The sequence below is a fragment of the Malus sylvestris genome, chromosome 8 (assembly GCF_916048215.2).
Source record: "Malus sylvestris chromosome 8, drMalSylv7.2, whole genome shotgun sequence".
Taxonomy (NCBI): domain Eukaryota; kingdom Viridiplantae; phylum Streptophyta; class Magnoliopsida; order Rosales; family Rosaceae; genus Malus; species Malus sylvestris.
In genome coordinates this window covers 7,734,634-7,749,015 of record NC_062267.1, presented here as the reverse complement: position 1 = coordinate 7,749,015, position 14,382 = coordinate 7,734,634, and the positions used below count along the sequence as shown (strand labels likewise).

Genomic DNA, 14,382 nt, shown 5'->3' with positions numbered 1-14,382 from the left:
AAATTAAGCAGCAGTTTGAAAGGTTAATTTATTCGAAAATCTTCGGATCTACATTTATTTTCACCTTCCTGAAGCATTTCGTCCTTTACTACACCCTTCATTGTCTAGGGGTGCCTAGGTATCAACTATAAGTCTTTCCTCATTTGTATTTTTCATGAGGGTATATGTGGTAAACAAATTCTTAGGGTTAATTGTTTAGTTAAAAAAATTGGAAAGCAAAAACAACACACTTTGTTTTCTAACTCGAAACCTTGGGTTAATATTAAGCAGCGAAAACAGTTGCTTCAAGATGAAGTTTTTGATGATTTAATCTAACTTATAAAATTTATACTCTATTGAAAACATATATGTATATATCACCCTAACGATTGCCCAGCTCGCCCTAAGCCAGGGTCGGGCCCTGGCCTCTACCCTACCATTATTATTTGTCTAGTCGACCCATATTCTTATGTCCAAATTTTCAATAGTAACAACCCTGCCTGACCATTCAATTTTTTTCATTAATCAATGACGTGCCAAAAAGGTCAACGTTCCGATCAAGCTCATGAGCTGCACCATTCAGCGGGCAGACTTTCGGAGCTCATGCAGACAGTAAGGAAAGAAACGAAAACGTAGTTTTTTGACTTTTTGGGCTGCCCGAGTTAGGGGTGGGCACGGGCCAGTCCGGGCTCAAAATTGGAGGGACCGGACCGGACCTGCTTGAAAATACAATGGACTACGCCGGAACGGATTTTACTATTTTAAAACTGAGAACCGGACCTAACTCGATCTGTATAAAACGGGTCGGTTCCTATGGGTACCTTTTTTTTTTCCTTCTAATTTTTAGCATCTCAGAACTCAGATTCCTAGTTGAATTTGCACTCGACCTAGTTCGGATTCAAGTTCGAAATCGAATCAGGACAGGAAGAGGGCGCCGCCAGAGCACATGCTGCACAGATCCAACTTCCTTGCTGGAGAGAGCTTGAGTTGACCACGTTGTGCGCCTTCACTCTACCACTCCCAATTGACTGAGTGTTTGTTTAGTCAAATCACTCCCCAAATCTCACTCACTCACTCACACAGCCAAGATGGGATATGTTTCTCTCAAGATCGGCGACAGAACTGCCAGATTCTGAAGAGCGTCGCTCTGTTCCTCCACCGTCAACAGCTCATTCTCGGCAAAGATTTGAAAACCGGGATCACGAAAATGGTGGTTTCCGTCAGCCATTCCTGCGAAAAACAGACCCAGAAACAAAAAGGCAGAAAGCATCAACAAACAGTTCCTAATATGCAAATAAATGAATAAACACATAAAAATTAAAATAATTAAAAAGTGGGAATAGAGGTAGGCGTGGCGCCATGAATAGATGTGATCTCCAGGTTTCAGAAGATCCCTCCCAAACCACCAGCTCCGAGAAGCTCATTCAATCTCAGAATCCCATGCAATCCGCCATGAAACGTCTCGGGAATGAGGACGCTCTCACAGGTTCAGAAGATGGACTGGAACGTTCTGGAGACAAAGATCGAGAACTAGTTAACCCAGCTGGGATTAAGAACTTGAAGAAGAAGAAGGTTCGGGGAGATAGAGAGACTGTGGGAGATAGAGAGGCAGCTGAGACTAAGAGAGTGAATTCTGTAACCTTGGACTCGGGTAGAAACTAGGGTTGAAACCAACAATTGAGATTGGATGATAGGTTATCATTCAATCTCGGCCGTTCATTATAATTAGAAACGGTCGATCCGGGTACTTGTTTTTCTAAATATCTGGACTCGGCTCGCCCCGTAAATGAAAAAGGCCCAGCCCGGCCAGCCCCGTTTGTTCTCTAAATATTAGAAACCGGTCCGTACTCGTCCTGAACAGTGATTACCCGCTTCAACCTTAGGTTCCTATACCCGTTTGTCCACCCCTAGTCCGAGTGCCCGAGATAGGTGTTGCTACTTACCATAGTCATACCTTCTATCTCTTGTTTATTTATTCTTTTTTATTTATTTTTATTGTAATTGTCAAAATATGAAATTATTTATTTATATATAGTCTCAATAATGCAAAATTCCATTTGCTAGGTTAGGTGATTTGTAATTATTCTTTTTCTAAATTTTGCTTCTTAGTTTTATTGGTATGTTTACTTACTTGAACGAGAAAATCATAAGAGGAAGTCATGAATCGAGAAAAAAAAAATGAATGTGAACGAATAAATTAGTGCCTAGATGATCTTGATTTTTAAGATATTGAATCATGGATTTTAAGGTGGTTTTTACGCTTTGTAGACATGTTATAGATAACCTGACACAAAAAATAACACGAAACAAACAAATTTGGGTTGGTCATAATCATGTCAACCCACACGAAATTAATTGCTTATGTATTTCTCTTCACTTTTAAGTGAGAGGTCTTAGGTTCGATTCTCGCCAAAGATGAATTTGAACCACATTATTGTTAGCCCATTGTAAGGCTAAACCCACCTCCTTAGACCATCTCCAATGGTGACCTAAAACCTAAAAATATTTAGCCCCTAAAATTTAGGTTTTAGCCCAGAAACAGCTTTCTACTCCAACCCTTCTGGCCTAAAATTTTAGCCCCAGATTATCAAAGAATGAATTAAGGCTATTTTTTTTAAATTAACTTAAAAAAAATTATGTAGACTATCCTAAATTAATTTTATGAATATTTTAACCTAAAAATATTTAAATTCCGATAAATTTTGAAAAATCACTAAATCAATACATGAAAATCATGATAAACCACATAAACTTAATACCAACGACATTTAATAAACCACATAAACTTAAAAAAAAAAGACAATTAATAAACCACATAAACTTAATACAATCGAAAACTCATAGACTACATAAACTTAATAATGATATCCACCATCTTGACTTGGTGATGGACTTGGGTGATAGTCTTGAGATGAATCAACATCTTGAAATATGCTCCTTGTGGCATTCCTTCGTAAAATTTCCTTTTGCTTACCACGTAAGTATTTCTTCCTCTCTAGAGTGTATTTGTTGAGGTCCTCCATTATCAAATTAGTTTCGTACCTTTCTTGCTCCCTATCCCCTTGTTCCTTCATGGCCAAAAACATTTGGGCCGATTCTTCTTGCCGACGGCACTGGTTTTCGTTCATTCTTGCCATTTTGCTAGTAAATTGTGCACGTATCGGATCTTGGGACTTCCCTTTTCTCTCGGCAAAATTCACACCTTCATTGACATCATTTGGGGGTGGGGCTTCATTATGAAATAATCTTCCACATTGTTGATTCGCATCGATTCCCCACCTCGGACAATCCTTGAGGATGTTCCAAGCATGATGCAACTTAAAAGCTTGATTTTTTGGTGTAGTTCTTGTCTTGTAAATTGCCATTGCTTTGTCACCCTATGCAACAAATACATAAAAACAATTAGTTGCAAAATACTATTATGTATATGACAACTAAAATATCAACAAAGAAACTCATAATTCTGAGGCGCCCCTTCCACTAGGCATGTCAACCATGGCTCTCTCCAAGCTTCCCTTCCACAAAGTGCATGCTTTGGTGATAATCTTCCACCGATCATAAACACCATCAACTTCCCTTCGACCGGCGTTGGAATTTTCATGGAACTTATCAACGATTTTACCCCACAAAACCTTTCTATTTTGATTGGTGTCGATGGCACCATCTTCGCTAACAGAAATTCATGCCAAACATACAACAATATCTTCGTCAAAGGTCTAATTACGACCTCTAACATGCTCTTTTGCCATCTTGAAAATTTTGGAAATGAGAAGAAATTGTATAAAGAAAAATTGGAAGAATTGTAGGAGAAAAGTGAGTTTGGTGTGGATGTTTGAACAAATACATAGGTATTTATAGAGTTTTTGGTTGAATTTTATGTTAAATAATTTTTTAAAATTATTCTAGCCGTTGGATTTAAATTTGGACCGTTAGATTTTTTTTTTACCGTTAGATTTGATTATATTCGATCTAAGCCGTTGGATTCAATAAATACATAAATATAAAACTAAAAAATAATAATTTGAACCTGGACCGTTGGATTAACCAATGGCCCATTTAAACGTAGCCGTTGGATTATAAAAAGTAGTCGTTGGGCTACTTATTGCACTAACAGGCGGGGGAACACCCCGACATTGGCCTGTTGGTTTTCTGAAAATGCCTAGCGCGTGTAGCGCGTAGGCGAGTAGGGAAAGGGAACTGGGCTTCATAACCCTGATTTCAGTCTCAGTTGGTGGGGCCCATTTTGCTTTGTGGCCTAAAACTGGGCTGGTATTTGACCCTCAAATGAGTTTTAGGTTTTAAGTTAATTTTGGGTCATGGGTTGGAGTGGATTTTTTTTGGGGGGGGGGGGGGGAGGGGAAATTTTAGGTTATAAGTCACCATTAGAGATGATCTTTGTGTATATATTATCGTTTGTTCAAAAGAAAAAAATCACCTAATTTCGAAAATTACATGCTTTTACATGTTTTCTACACCCTTTAACAACCCTATATGACCTATATAACCAATACAAGTGAGAGGTCTTAGGTTCGATTCTCGCCAAATACAAGTTTGAATCACATTATTACTTGCTCATTGTGAGGCTAAGCCCATCATTCTCTTTAGTATAGATAATATTGTTTGTTAAAAAAAAAGAATAAAATAACAAGTTTAATCCTTTTATTTGAGAAAATTATTCCTTACTACGTAGCATTAAATAATACTTAATAAACTACTTAACATTAAATAATACGTAATAAATTACGTAACATTAAACAATACGTAATAGATTGGTACGATTGTCTGAATTCTATTCAACGGTCGAAGAGAAAAGACAAGTTGAAAAAAATGAAAAACCGGATGACAACAAATAAACGTAGGGAGCACTTGGTTTTTTTTTTAATTTTTTTAAAGGCTAGCCCACCTCCATCTAGCTACACCTGCAATTTTTTGTTGGTGTGTGAGGTTTTGATTCAGGCTAGAGGGAGACGATGGAGGTAGCGGCATAATTAGGGTTGACGGCTTAACGAACATGGATGCGGGAGTTGAAGGAGGAGGCTTAGGCTAAAGAAATAATCTATTAGAAAATTAATTTATCTAAACTACCTATTAATAAATTCTTTTACAACTCTTTTTTCAATTAAAATTTCAAAATTTAGTGCTGATTTAGACATTTTACAAGAAGAAGAGTATTTAGGGTGTACATTGATAGGAAAGAGGATCCTTAGGCCATTTCTAACCGAGGACTGGTCAGAGGGCTCGTTTTAGCCATCTGGCCATCCATAATATTAATATTTTAATGAATGGTACATGGTCATATTTGCCTCTGTCTCCAACCAAGGGCCAAAGGACCAAACATAATTTATTATTTAAATTTCAAAACAACAACTTAAATTTGAAATAGAATGAAGTGAGATAGTATGCAAGGGTGAAAATTATGTGAGAAATAGTGTAGGAATGGCTTAGGTATTTATAGAAAAAAAAAAGGTTTAAATTCATAAAAAAAAAAAAATGTAAGGCAACGGCTAGCTGCAGTCAGCTAGCCGTTGTATTCAAAATTTTAAACTATTCGTGTAGGTTATAATCGACACGATTCTGCCGAGTCAAACTAATTCCTGCGATGCCATTTATATTCAAATTACTATAACCGACACGATTTCAATAATAAAAATTATTCCTGTCGGTTATAACTTATATCCAACAGGAAATCCGACACTTTTACACAAAATTCTGGCCAGCCCGGGGCTGGCTGGCTGGCTGGAAGGGGCCAGCCCTCTGGCCCTTTGGCCCTTTCAGATTCCGTCGGGCCCACGAGCCATCTGGCCTAGCCCTCGGTTGGAGACGGTTTTCGGGCTATTTTCGGCCTTCTGGCCCTCTGAACCCTTCGGTTGGAGATGATCTTATGTATAAATATTATTGTTGTGTGTGTGTTTTTTTTTTTATTATTAATGCTAAATTTTAGGTAGGGTGTAAATTGAAAGGAAAGAAAATTCAAATAGTAATAAACTTTAGGTAGGGTGTAAATATTAATAAACTTTAGAAAGGGTGTAAATTGACATCAAAGAGGATTTAAATATGAATAAACTTTAGATAAGTTGTAAAGTGACACGAAAGAGGATTTAAATATTAATAAACTTTAGATAGGGTGTAAATTGACATCAAAGAATTCAAATATTAATAAACTTTAGGTAGGGTGTAAATATTAATAAACTTTAGATTGGGTGTAAATTGACATCAAAGAATTCAAATATTAATAAACTTTTGGTAGGGTGTAAATATTAATAAACTTTAGGTAGGGTGTAAATTGACATCAAAGAGGATTTAAATATTAATAAACTTTAGATAGGGTGTAAGTTGACTTTATATAGGGTGTAAGTTGACATCAAAGAGGATTTAAATATTAATAAACTTTAGATAGGGTGTAAGTTGACTTTATATAGGGTGTAAGTTGACATCAAAGAGGATTTAAATATTAATAAACTTTAGATAGGGTGTAAATAGACGGACAAGGATTGTCTGCCCTTCCATTTTTCATGCCCTTCCGTGCCCTCCTGTTTTGTGTGGTCACGGTTAAGCAACGTCAACATTTTATATTATTTCTTTTATAGAGATAATAAGACAAAAATAAATAGTAATATAAAATATTAACGTAGCTTAACCGTGACCACACAAACAGGAGGCATAGAAAGTGGGAGGGCAGACAATCCTTATCCTAAATTGACACGAAAGAGGATTTAAATATTAAAAATCTTTAGGTAGGGTGTAAATATTAATAAACTTTAGGTAGGATGTAAATTGACAGGAAATAAGATTTAAATATTAAAAAACTTTCAGTAGGGTGTAAATATTAATAAACTTTGGGTAGGGGTAAATTAACAGGAAAGAGGATTTAAATATTATTGTTGCCTTTTTTGACTATTAGCACTGACCTGGTGTAAATTGATTAAGGTGTTCATATTATTGCTATCTTTTTTAGAAGAAGATTCTTTCATTTCCTAATCTTTATTTCATTCCCTTTTTTTTTACTTGAATAGTTACGGTTAAATCACATTAATATCTTATATTGATTTTTTTTTTATAAAAACAATAAAACAAAAAGCAAAGTGTGGAATGAGGGAAGGAAAATGAATGGAAATAGGAAGGTAGAAAATCCTACTCCATCTTTTTTAACTATTAGATGTTTAGGATGTAAAATGACTGGAAAGAGGATTTTTTTTAAGGAAAACTAATGAAAATGACTTGAAAACTTTGAGCTTTAACGATAAGAACAAAATAAAGGGTAAAATAAATAGTACTAGACTTGACTTTTTAATGTAAAAATATAATTTTTTGTTAAAGTAAACAGTACCGTTGACTTTTCGTTAAACCCCTTTGTGTTTTTTTAATGAGGATCAAGGCATGGCTGTTATACAAGTTGTTGAACAAATAAGTGAGGGATGACTCACCTATAACCTACCATTGTTATTTGTCTAGACGACCCATATTCTTATGTCCAGATTTGGCCAGAAGAAAATACCATACCAATCCTGCGCTTCTCAGTTCAGATCTCTTGGTTTTTTCTGTTTTCACTGCTAACAGAAAGATGGCTGAGGCACTCATTTCTGTGCTGCTCCAAAAATTGGCGTCGATAACTTACCAATACGTCGAAGAAGAGCTGAAATTGGTTTTGAATGCGGAGAAAGATGTTAAAGAATTCGAGGCCAACCTTAAAGCGATTCGTGCTGTGCTTGAGGATGCGGAGTTGAGGCAAGTGAAGGAGGCCAGCGTCAGAAATTGGCTGGAGGAGCTGACAGAGGTGTCGTACAAGATGGACAACGTGCTGGATGAGTGGAACATTGAAATACTGAAACAAGAAGTTGAGAAACAAGAAGAGCACGGTGGAAGTACTTCTCTTGTTACTGAGAAGAAGAAGAAGAGGGCGGTATGTTTCTCTATTCCCTCCTCTTGCTTTTGTTTCGGCCAAGTCAGTCGGGTAATTCGTCATGGTGAAATTGCTCGTAAGATCAAAAGTCTGAATGAAAATTTAGATGTGATTGCTAAGCGCAGACAAGCATATAACTTTCAATTCATAGAGAGAATAATCATTGAACAACCTGAGCGAGAGAAAACTTCCTCTTTTGTTGATGAATCTATCGTATTTGGTAGAGAACAACAAAAGGAAGTTTTGGTCAGCAAGTTGTTGAATGAGAGTAGTCAAGAAGAGAGGGGCCTCCTTGTCATTCCGATTGTTGGGATGGGAGGAATGGGGAAGACAACTCTGGCCCAACAAGCTTATAACCATGAAAAAGTTAAAGCTTGTTTTGATATCAAAATTTGGGTTTGTGTTTCGGACCCTTTTGATGAGAACAAAATTGCCAAAGCCATCATTTCTGGTGCCAAAGCAGCCGGCCCAAATTCAGATGAGTTGGAAGATTTGTTTCAATGTATGTCTGAATCCATTAAGGGCAAGAAGTTTCTCCTTGTCCTAGACGATGTGTGGACTGAAGACCAAAGACAGTGGGAGAAATTGAAGTTGCCATTAATTCAGAGTGGCGACATTGGCAGTAGAATATTGGTGACCACTCGAAAACATAAGGTTGTTGATATGATGGAAGCTACCACTCACATGATCTATTTGGAAAGGTTGAGCGAACAAAATTGTTTGTCAATATTCAATCGTAAGGCATTTTTTAATAGGGAAGAGGAACAATTTGGTGTTTTGGGAGCCATTGGTAAAGAAATTGCAAAAAAGTGCAAGGGTTTGCCTCTTGCTGCAAAGACTATGGGTAGTCTCATGCATTACAAGAAATCGAGGGAAGAATGGCAAGAAGTTTTGAATAATAAGATATGGGAGCTAGAAGAGGTCGAGCAACAAGTTTTCCAATCGTTATTACTTAGTTATTTTGATATGGCACCTTCGGTCAAAAGATGTCTTTTATATTGTGCTATTTTTCCAAAAGACCATCTGATCTATAAAGATTACTTGATTGAGTTGTGGATGTCACAAGATTATCTCTACTGGAAAGGAAACACAGAGAAAGAAAGAATTGGCCAAAGGTGTTTTGATAATTTAGTAATGAGATCTTTCTTCCAAGACTTTGAAGACGACGATGAAGGAAATATCAAAAGGTGTAAAATACATGATATTGTGCACGACTTTCTGCAGTATCTTACTCAACATGAATGCTTTTCAATGGAGGTTAAGGGTGGTAACAATACAATAAAGCCCTTGGGTGATAAGATCCGCCATTTGACCTTAGTACTTGCACCCGAGGGTCCACTCTCATGTGTTTCGTTTTCTAGCTGCGATCTACGTACTCTTGCAACTTTTGATTCAAAATTTAATGTTGTGGACTCAACTTTGATCTCGCAGTTGAAACATCTTAGGACATTAAATTTGAGTGGTAATTGTATTGAAGTGCTTCCGGAAGAGATAGGTGAATTGGTGCATCTGAGATTTATTGATTTGTCTCACAATCGTGATTTGAAAAAGTTACCGAATAGGGTGTGTAATTTATACAATTTGCAGACGTTTCACCTTGAACGGTGTGGGAAACTTGAAAGTCTACCTCAGAGCATGGGAAAGTTGATTAGCTTAAAGCATCTTTATGTTTGGGGTTGCGATGAGCTGAAAGACTTGCCGAAAGGGATTGGGAGATTAACAAATCTAAGAAGACTAGATATGTGCCCTGTTGGCGGTGGTAAAGACGACGATGAAGCGTTCAAATTAGGAGATTTGAGAAACTTAGACCAACTTCAGGGTGGACTTAGCATACATATTTATGGGGAAGTGAAAGTTGCTGCGGATGAGGGTGAGAAAGCATCACCTCTGGGGAACAAACAACTCTCAAAATTGGATATAATTTTTGAAGATCGAGAAGATGAGGAGGAAAGAAGAAGAAGCAGTAGTAGTGCAGAAACACTGAATTTTTTACGACCGCATCCAAATTTGGAAACTTTAATCATTAGAGGGCATAATGGAAGCACTGCCCCCAACTGGATCATGCCATTAAACAATTTGAGATTTCTTACTTTTTATTATTGGAACGAATGTGAAGTTTTACCTCCTTTGGGAAGATTGCCGTCCCTCGAAAGCCTGACCATTTGGAGTATGAACGGAATGAAAAAGGTTGGAGTTGAGTTTCTGGGAATAGAAAAGAAAACGTCATCAGCATCATCATGCATTACTCTATTCCCAAAATTAAAAATACTCCGTCTTTACTTGATGAAGGCTTGGGAAGAGTGGGAAGGAGTGGAAGAGTGGAAGGAGGATTCTCATATTACCATAATGCCATGTCTTTCTACTTTAAGGGTTGACTTCTGCCCTCAGCTAAAAACACTGCCAGACTTCTTGCGGAAAACACCACTGCAGAAACTTCTCATCAAGTACTCTCCGAATCTTGCACGAGGTTGCCAAAAAGGCAGAGGAAAGGAGTGGCCCAAGATTTCTCACATCCCCAACATTGAAATCATACCTCCACTTGATTCTGGTTTTGATGATGATGGTGAAGGCATAGTCGAGGCGGCGGAGGATGCTGTTGAGTTACTTGACACGCCTTCCACTTCTGGTGAGAGGGGTAAAGGCATGGTCGAAGCAGAGGAAGCTGTTTAGTTGCATGAGAGGCCTTCCACTTCTGGTAATTAACCTCTTTTCTATTTCTTTACCAACTCACTCTATTCAATTTACTTGACAAATTACAATATTCCAACTAAACAATTTATGGGGCTGAGCTTTTAATTTACTTGACAAATTACAATTTTCCAACTAAACAAGTGCAGATTACCATATTCCAGGTCCCAAGTTCAATTCCCCCTCACCAATATCGTGATTTGCAATGCTCTAGTTTTATTTCATTCCAAAAACATATATGCAAGAAAGTAACAGTTTATAGTCACAAAATTTTGCAGAAAGTTTCACAAGCACGCTTTTGGAAGGGCCGCAGACCTCAAAAAACTGGATTCACCAAGACCCTCCAGTTATCTGATTTAGCTGCTAGCAGTTACAGGTTTTACAAACAATGTTGCCTGAAATAAACTGAGACCACTACATTGCAGCTCACTTTGGCAGGCTGCAAAAATCATCGAAAAGGAAGCGTGCAAAAACAGGTAATTTCAAAATTAGTTGGGGTGTTTAGTTTATGCATGCATGTTTCGTTCATCTTTTGATAGCTTTTTTTTTTTTTTTTTGTTAATCCTACCCACCTGACTGTTGCGAGTGCTGCTAATGAACGCAGGGCTGACGCATTTTCTCTTCATGGGAAGTGAGATGGAAGGGGAGAGAAAGCTGCATGCATTATTAGAACCGGTGGTTGGCTGCTGCATTACAGATTTCACCGTAATGGTCTTTTCCTTTGCTTTTGAGAAGAATGAAGATCGTCTGAACATAGGCACATTAATTGTGCGCGTGTGTGCATACAGTATAATGCAAAGAGCTCCAGACTTGTTTGAGGTCTTCAGTTGAAGTCAGAACCAAGAATACAACACAAGTTGCAGCCTTAATACAACTTCATGTATATTTCTCAGAAAAATGCTGTCGAATGACTAGAATATTATTCACTGGACCTGCAGAGTACAGTGCAAATTTTATGTAAATACTTAACAGATCAGTAAAGTTTGTCAGATTGATCATAAACAACTGAGATATTTGAATATAAAATGTATTATGAAACAGTGGTACACTAATTCGCATTAAAGTTGCTTCAATGTCATCAAATTTGCATAAATCCAGGGAAGGAAATAATTCAAATAGCATTGAGATAGCCAGTTGCATGTTTGAACACGCGAAGAATGTTACGAGTTATGGCAAGTGCCTTCGCCCATGAGCGGTAGGACTCGGGTTCGAGACTTGGGAGCAGCCTCTCCATAAATGGGGGTAAGGCTAGCCGACATTCACCTCTCCCAGACCCTACGTAAAGCGGGAGCCTTGTGCACTGGGTACGACGACCATATGCTAAGCAAGTAACAGCTTTGCTGTTCAAAAAGTCAAAGTATAAAGTTGTGAGTTAAAAGAGTTTTACTCATTCAAAATATACGAAAAAGAATGTACCTTGATTCGGTTCACCAGAATGCAAAGCCATAACTAAATGAAGAATCCAGAGTTCTTAAAACATGCAACAATCTTCGGCAGTTATACTTTGAAAAACGAAAATACAGAGTTAATAATTAGAGAAGTTAACTGAAGAAAACTCATCTAAGGTCGTACCCAGTGCACAAGGCTCCCGCTTTACGCAAGGTCTGGGAGAGGTGAATGTCGGCTAGCCTTTCCCCATTTATGGAGAGGCTGCTCCCAAGTCTCGAATATAGTAGGGAAAACAAGATTTCTCAATAATCTCCCACTTCCTACGCTCCAAACCTAAGAAATGTACACCCAAATCAAAACTATAATACACATGCAGTTTCAAGAATGCATTGCTTTTTTGTTTATTGGAGACGAATACGAATGCATCAATACATAATAGGGCCGTAGGCAAAAGACATGTAATAGATATTGAGAAATTATACGAATACTGCTACGAAAAACCAAGAAGATAAAGAAAAATGATTAGGAAAAATGACCTCCCACAAGTAGATATTCCCCGACGAGCCTCCGCCAACAATCTATGTGCCTTGGCTGTTCGCAGCGAGCGGATTGATCGGTTCTTTTGGGAAGCTCTAGACATGAACTTGCGGCTGCACATCAAAACTTCCAAAATTCAATAAAATTGCAAGAATTCCCAAAATTCAATAAAAATGCAGACTTTCATCAATTGAGGCAATTCATGTGTGCATAAGAAAGGAGATGATCTTACCTTGGACCAGGGCCAGGACAGAGCCAGAGGAGGAGGAAGACTCACGAAACTGAGAGGAGGCGAGGAACCGTTCGCCTACGCAGATGAGGTCGTGAGGCGGAGAGGCGCAGAGCTTGTAGTGTAAGATTATAAGTATGATTCTTACAAGTCTTGGGATAATTGATATTATAAAGAAGTCTAAATCATGTTGACAAGAGTTAATCCAATCATATTGGTATATTGAGGACTCTTGTGTTTGCTCGTTTATAGGATTCATATTGATATAAGGAATTCAATCTTGTATTTCTTGTGGGATTGTTATAGGGCGATCCAGATCTTGTAGTATAAAACCACAAGCCCCTACTCTCACAAAGCGAGCGGATTGATCGGTTCTTTTGGAAAGCTCTAGACATGAACTTGCGGCTGCACATCAAAACTCCCAATATTCAATAACATTGCAAGAATTCCTAAAACTCAATAAAAATGCAGACTTTTATCAATTGAGGCAATTCATCATACAGGTTGTGTGCATACGAAAGGAGGTGACCTTACCCTGGACCAGGGCTAGGACAAAGCCAGAGGAGGAAGAAGACTTGCGAAGCTGAGAGGAGGCGAGGAACCGTTCGCCTGCGCAGATGAGGCCGTGAGGAGGAGAGGCGCAGAGCTTGTAGCGGAGCTGCTCGGCGCCCGTGCAGAGGTCCCAACGGCCAATGCCGGCTTCGATTGACATGACAGAATTAAGAGTCATTGCAGAGCTGGATGTCATCTGTATTCTCATTCTCGTCACTTTTCCTGTTCATGGCGCAAACTTACTATCCCTACGTTATCTGATAAAAGTTGGTAATTTATTCATTTTTTATTTTTTATTAATATTTGATTCATACGGCATTCATGCTATTTTAATTACGCAAAAACCGTAACTCAAGTGAGCCACATCATTATTTAACAATACCACTACAAGACACGTCACAATTTGCTAAGTTTAATATGATTGAAGGCTTGGGCATAGCCAAATTGGATAAATAAGTGTGTTCTTCTTATACAATTGAATTTAAATCTTCATTTTTATTATTCTAATTTATTTAATGTAAAATATCACCGGTATAAGTTATACGTTTAACAATAGGATGCAAAGCATTATATGAAGCACTCTTCAAGGTGATAAAATGTAATTACCTCAGAACGTATTGTATTATTAGACATTAGGAGATAACTTGCACACACCTCTTTTTTTTTTTTTTTTTTTTTTTTGATTGTCAAACTAAATAAATAAAAAATAATGGCCATGATTAAACGTAAGTACGTGAGATGGCTCGCTAGCGTCCTCGAGCCACTACTGGTGGTTGGATGGTTCGTCGAAAATCGAAATCGGGGATGTGGAGTTGTTGGATTTGGTTTTTTGTCTTTTTATTTTTTATTTTTTATTTTTTATTTTATTTTAAAATCTTAGTAAGAAAGAGGAGAAGGCGTAGGTGAATGATAAAAAGAGGGAGGAGGGGACTGTGGCCTTCGACGGGAGGGAGTGCCGCCAAATTGGAAGGGATTCATCTGGAAAAGAAAAAGAAGAAATTGTAAGAGATCAAGTAGCCCTCTAACCAATTGATACGGTTCTCAATTTTCATGTATTTGATTACAAATTGTAACTTAGAACTCACACTTTATTTTGGAAAAATTAGTA

General features: G+C 37.7%; 2 protein-coding genes across 2 annotated transcripts in view; one reads left to right on the top strand and one right to left on the bottom strand.

Annotated features, from left to right (window-relative positions):
* The window catches only part of LOC126633088 (putative disease resistance protein RGA3), a 118,089-nt gene extending 106,541 nt beyond the window's left edge, over positions 1-11,548 (top strand). Inside the window, exons 3-4 of the mRNA XM_050303640.1 lie at positions 9,375-10,574; positions 11,200-11,548. Coding sequence (XP_050159597.1) covers positions 9,375-10,549 — 1,175 coding nt within the window. The 3' untranslated portion in view covers positions 10,550-10,574; positions 11,200-11,548. The remainder of the gene's footprint in view (positions 1-9,374; positions 10,575-11,199) is intronic.
* LOC126631314 (uncharacterized) lies at positions 10,767-13,441 on the bottom strand (the record flags this gene model as incomplete). The annotated part of the gene is made up of 4 exons (XM_050301485.1): positions 10,767-11,793; positions 11,869-11,907; positions 12,493-12,606; positions 13,257-13,441. Coding segments are annotated over 4 exons (453 nt in total), but the record flags the coding sequence as incomplete, so codon positions are not given.
* Between the last annotated feature and the right edge of the window lie 941 nt (positions 13,442-14,382).